Here is a 5,688-nt window from a genome sequence, read left to right as displayed (position 1 = left end):
CTCTAATATATGTTCTAAGTATTTAATTCCTTTACAACTCCATTCTGGGAAATTAATCATATTATTGTTTTGTAATATGTCAGGGTTATTCCAGATAGGTGTACGTTTGCATGGGATTAATGAAGACTCCGTTATTTTTAGAAACTCCCACCATGCTGTTAGAGAAAAGCTGATGTTGATACTTTTAAAGCATTCATGTCTTTTGATGTTTGAGCTAATAAATGGTAGGTCTGAAATCTCTAGATCCTTGCATAGTGCCTGTTCAACATCTAGCCAGGGCTCAACTAAGAAGGTATGTTTTAACCATTCTGAGATGAACTGAAGCCTGTTGGCTAAGAAGTATTGGTGAAAATTAGGCAGATCTAATCCTCCTCTATCCTTGGTTCTTTGTAGCGTTTTTAAGCTAATACGCGGGGGTTTATCTTTCCAAAGGAATTTGGAAATATATGAATCCAGAGATCTGAACCAATCTTGTGATGGTTTGTTAGGGATCATCAAAAATAAGTAATTTATTTTTGGCAAGATCATCATTTTTATAGTGGCGACCCTTCCCATGAGTGATATGGGTAAAGATTTCCATCTAGTCAGATCGCCTTCTACTTTCTTTAGAAGTGGGATGTGGTTTAGTTTAGTTAAGTCTGAAAGCTTAGGAGAGACATTAATACCTAAATATTTAATATTTCTGGATTGCAGTGGGGCAGAGGAAGAATTATGGAAGGAGCAGTTAATGGGGAGAACTGTAGATTTTGGCCAGTTAATTGAATAATCTGAAACTCTTGAAAACCAGTTTATTAAAGTAATTACCTCAGAGAGGTTGGTTTGTGTGTTTTGCAGAAAAAGCAACACATCATCCGCATAGAGACTGATTTTATGTTCTATGTTCTTACATTTTATGCCCTTAATTGTTGTAGCCTGTCTAAATGCTGCTGCTAGAGGTTCGATAAAAATTGCAAAAAGTGAAGGGGAGAGTGGGCATCCCTGTCTGGTGCCCCTCAGGAGACAGAAGCTGGAGGATGTCTGGTCATTTGTTCTGATACGAGCCGTTGGGGAATTGTATAATATTCTTATCCAGTTTATGAAAGAGTTTCCAAAACCAAATTTGTGTAAAGTTGCGAATAAAAATTTCCAATTAACTCTGTCAAATGCTTTTTCTGCATCTAGAGATAATATTATGGTTTCGATGTTTTTATCGTATGAGTAGTCTATTAAATTAAGTAATCTACGAGTGTTTGTTGAGGAGTGCCGACCTTTTATGAAACCAGTTTGGTCAGGATGAATTAAGAGGGGGGTCATTTTCTCTAATCTCTTTGAGAGAGCTTTGCAGATTATTTTAAGGTCTACATTTAAAAGAGAAATTGGACGATAGCTTGAGGGAAATAAAGGGTCTTTGCCTGGTTTTAGCAGGAGACTAATGTTGGCAGAATTCATATTTGGTGGTAGTCTGCCCTTTTCCTCGATTTCCTGCAACATGCTGTGGAATACTGGTGCCAAAATTGTCCAGAATTCTTTGTAGAATTCTGCAGGGAAGCCGTCTGGACCTGGAGCCTTATTATTGGGCATACTTATCAGGGCTTCCTGGAGTTCACTTGGCGTCAGTGGCGAATCCAGTTCCATTGCTTGACTGTCTAGTAATTTTGGAAGAGTTACGTTGTCAAGAAACAGATCAATTTCATTTTTAGATGGGTTTATTTGTGGTGAGTATAAAGTTTCATAGAAATCCCTAAAAATGTTGTTTATTCTTCCAGGATCATATATTGTGTTCCCCGATAAATCTTTAGCAGCACATATAGTTATTTTTTCTTTATTTATTTTTAGCTGGTTAGCTAGAAATCGACCTGATTTGTTACTGTGTTCAAAATTCTGCAAGCGAAGTCTTTGTATAAGGAATTGTGTTTTTTTATTAATAGTTTCATTTAATTCTAGTTTTGTTTTGCATATTTTGTTCAATGTTTCCTGATCTTGGTGGGACGCGTAGGCTTCTTCTAGTGATTTGATGTTTTTTTCTAATTCCTGAATATTTTTGTTTTCTTCTTTCTTTTTGTGTGATGAGAAAGAAATTATTTTACCTCTCATCACAGCTTTCCCTGCTTCCCATAGAACAGAAGCAGATATTCCGGGAGTGTCATTAAAGTCTAAATATGAAGTCCATTCCTTTTTAAAGTATTTAATAAAGTCTTCATCTTTAAGTAGTGATATATTAAATCTCCAGTTTTTACTTGGCGTAGTATTATTCTTGTGCATTAGTGTTAAAGATACAGGAGCATGATCGCTGACAGCTATAGGATGAATCTCAGTGTCTGAAATGTCACACAGCAGTGAGCTGCTGACCAAAAAATAATCCAGACGAGAGTAAGAGTGATGAACATGCGAGAAAAAAGTATATTCCTTACTGGTGGGGTGAAGAGAGCGCCATGCATCGCAAAGACCAAAGTCGTTCATATACTGTTTGATTATATTTGTGGACTGCCAATTACGCTGAGTTCCTGTTGTGTTGAGCCTATCCATTTCTTCATTTAGTCCAAGGTTGAGGTCACCGCCAAGAATGAGTGTGCAATCAAGGTGTTCAGAGAGTGCACTAAAAAAACCGTGGAAGAATGAGGGTTCATCAACATTTGGACCATATATACTAACAATACATAGTTTTTTGTTCAATATTGATAGTTTAATAATTAGAAATCTACCCTCTGGATCTATAACTGTATCGAGTACTGTAAAATTAACATTTTTATGTATTAAAATTGCTACTCCCCGTTGTCTAGAATTATAACCGGCTGCAAACACGTTAGGAAACTCAGGTGTTTTAAGTTCATTTAAACCTGTGACAGGTTTGTGAGTTTCTTGTAATAAAACAACATCTGCCTGTAGTTTTTTAAGCTGGTTAAATATTTTTAACCTCTTTCCTCTGGTGCCAGCTCCATTTACATTCCATGTGACAAATCTCAGCATGCCCTTAATTGTGCGTGTATGTCTAATGATGTATGCTGGGTGTTTCGTTTAGACAGGTGGAGAGAATATGGAAACATCCCTTGTTTGTAAATAGAAAGAGAAAAAGAAGTGTGGTGAGAGACTCCATAAGTCTGACTATGTGTGTGAATATTCACTAATATGAACAAGCGTGGCTTGCTTATGTGTCCTGCAAGTCTGTGCGTGCTGTGAGGCTGTTGTGAATGTGCTGCCGTTGAGCTGATGTGTTTGCGTGATCGTGTTGTGAAAATATGGAGAAATAGAGGGTGTTGTTTGTAGGTGAGTGGGGAAGTAGGTGACCACAGCAGTGAAAGACAAGAGAAAGAAAGAAACCACATGAACTGTGAGCGACAACAAAAAAAAAAAGAAACGAAACGGAAACATTCCAATTAAAGCAATGACGGAGGGTGACGGTGTTATATCTGCTATGACATCATATTGATATTACTAGGTTAAACCCATGTTAAAAGAGAAAGTGTGAATGAATAAGAAAAGAGTGTAGCGGGTTCTTATCTGGAGTGCAGTTAATATAACCACGGTGTGGTGCCGAGGTCGCGGTAAAGCTGTCCGTCCACGTAGAGCCGGTCCACGGCGATGACAGCACGGGAGCCTTTCTGGATGAAGCTACGTCGAACTGGGAACAGGACCTTGCGTCGTTCCAGGATCTCTTTGGGGAACTGGTCGTTCACGCTGAAGTCCGTTCCTTTCAGCTCTCTGCCGCGACTCTTCACCTGTTCCTTCTGTTTGAATTGACTGAATTTGGCCACAATAGGCCGTGGTCTCCCGGTCCGCGACCGCGCGCCCCCCAAGCGATGTACTCTATCGAAGTCGATGTTCTTTACGGTGTCCTCCGGCAGCTTCAGGTGGATTTTAATGAAGTTTTTCACCGTTGCCTCTGCGTCCTCTCCGGCAGTTTCTGGAATACCAGAAAACACAAGATTATCTCTCATGCTACGGGCTTGTAGATCGATAACGGACTCTTTTATTTTTTTATTTTCAATGTTTAGCTGGGTCACGTTATCGGTGAGAGATTTAACCGACTCCCGTAGCGTGGCATTTTCAGCGGCAAGCGTTTCCACCTGCTGCTGGCTGAATTCCAGGGATTCTCTCAGAGATTTAAATTCCCGGTGTAAAATCTCCACCAGGGACAGCCTCGCATCGAAACTGGACAATCGCTTGTCGATTGACTCCAGGATTTCTGCGATGTCTTTGCCGGCAGGCGATGTTGTACCGGGGGAGTCTGCCTGGCGACTTCTCTTCGATGACGGCGTCTCGATTTTGGCCGGGGAAGATGCACTCTGGGCCTTATGCATTACTAAATCTTGAAAACAGCGGTCGATGTAATCTTGGAGAGTGTCTAAACTCTCCCCGTTGTCCTCCAGGGTGTTAGAGATGATAAAACAGATGTTGTTAGTTATATGACAATTGATTAGTATATTTGGTAATACTGAAGCTTGGAAAACCTTTGTTAAACTCTATGCTACCATTTGCTTTTTCTCCGCCAAAATCTCCGGCGTCTGACGTCACCTACAACATCACTTCCGTCACTTACCGTTCCCTCCCTTGTCCATTTTTTCTAACACTGGCCCCACACAACATAGTTTGCATCCATGCACGTATCTACGCATTCATATGTGTCGCTCTTCAGAGGTTTTAGTCTGTGAGTCATTCGTCTTTCATCAGTTATTGTCCCCTTTGCTACCAATCTTTACATTATTTATCCTACATAACAGTTAGTTGTGTAGTTAATGTCTTTATTCAGTCTTTTATTTACTTATTCATCTATTTTTTGAATAATTTGTTCCATGTTTGTACTGGTTCTGTTTAAAGTAACCACCAAGCCTGACCTTGGACCACTGCAGCCACCCTGCCCAGGACCCTCTTCCCTGGAGAGAGCATTTCAGCTGGAGAAATACAGCGGACAGAGCCAGCGGGCATTTGACATTTCTCTGACATTTTCGTTCCCCCTGCTCCATTCTTTGTACATACACCTACTTGTAAACAGTATGATGGCTTTACACAAAAGCTTGGATTTTTGTAACAATGGCTTACTGGGTAGCACATAACCTTTTACAAGACACAGGGAGCAAAATACAAGACCTCCGAATCTCAAATTCTTTAGATCTCACTCCCTGTGTCTACCCACCTTTTACAGTGAAATATTGCTTCCAGGACTGTGTATACTGAAGAAAATAACAAGTGACGCCACATATTAAAGATCAAATGTAGAAGATCTAGTCTCTTGTGGTTCTGAACGGTATATGATGTTTGTGTATATTACACAGAACTGCCAGATTTCCAGCATCTGAACTCAGCTGCCCTCTATGTCATGCAGTTCAGTTAAAACTGTCCTTCTCAACCTAGCCAATTTCCCATTACTTTACACAGCCAAGGTTATGTCCTTGTGTGACATCCCATATCAATGGGAAATAAATTCAATTAAGGAGGTAAGATGCCATTTTGTTGGGAAATGATTCACCGTTTAGCTTCTAAGCTGCTACAAGTTCTCATTATCTGAGCTTTGTGTAGCGTGGGTGAGGAACAGAGTTAGACAACAGTACATTAAACTGCAGACCGCTACCAAGAAAAATTATTATTATTATTATTCCTCAATGATAAGAATAATTGTTCAGTAAAAATTAGTTGTCCTGCAGAAGCGTATATGAATATCTTTCCATACGCAACTTTATTTATCTATCCAGGTCTGCTTTTGATGCATTGTCA

The 5,688-nt window shown here is 39.8% G+C and overlaps 1 protein-coding gene across 2 annotated transcripts; it reads right to left on the bottom strand.

The window, feature by feature from the left end:
* Positions 1-968: 968 nt before the first annotated feature.
* LOC146653149 (uncharacterized) lies at positions 969-4,496 on the bottom strand. 2 transcript variants are annotated; one of them, XR_014907679.1, is made up of 2 exons: positions 4,044-4,496; positions 969-3,880 (listed from the first exon to the last, which is right to left on the bottom strand). XR_014907679.1 is itself a non-coding variant. In XM_085382938.1 (2 exons), the coding sequence occupies exons 1-2, from the start codon at positions 4,275-4,277 to the stop codon at positions 3,489-3,491; spliced, it is 474 nt and encodes a 157-aa protein (XP_085239064.1). In that variant the 5' UTR covers positions 4,278-4,496; the 3' UTR covers positions 969-3,488. The 2 variants fall into 2 exon arrangements, 1 of the variants encoding a protein (XP_085239064.1); XM_085382938.1 differs by having other exon boundaries at positions 4,196-4,496.
* Between the last annotated feature and the right edge of the window lie 1,192 nt (positions 4,497-5,688).

Source organism: Rhamphochromis longiceps, linkage group LG15 (genome assembly GCF_057381845.1).
Source record: "Rhamphochromis longiceps isolate RC_006_pf linkage group LG15, R_longiceps_female_GT1.1, whole genome shotgun sequence".
NCBI classification, from domain to species: domain Eukaryota; kingdom Metazoa; phylum Chordata; class Actinopteri; order Cichliformes; family Cichlidae; genus Rhamphochromis; species Rhamphochromis longiceps.
The sequence above is the reverse complement of the archived record's forward strand: the minus strand, read 5'-3'. Positions and strand labels throughout refer to the sequence as shown.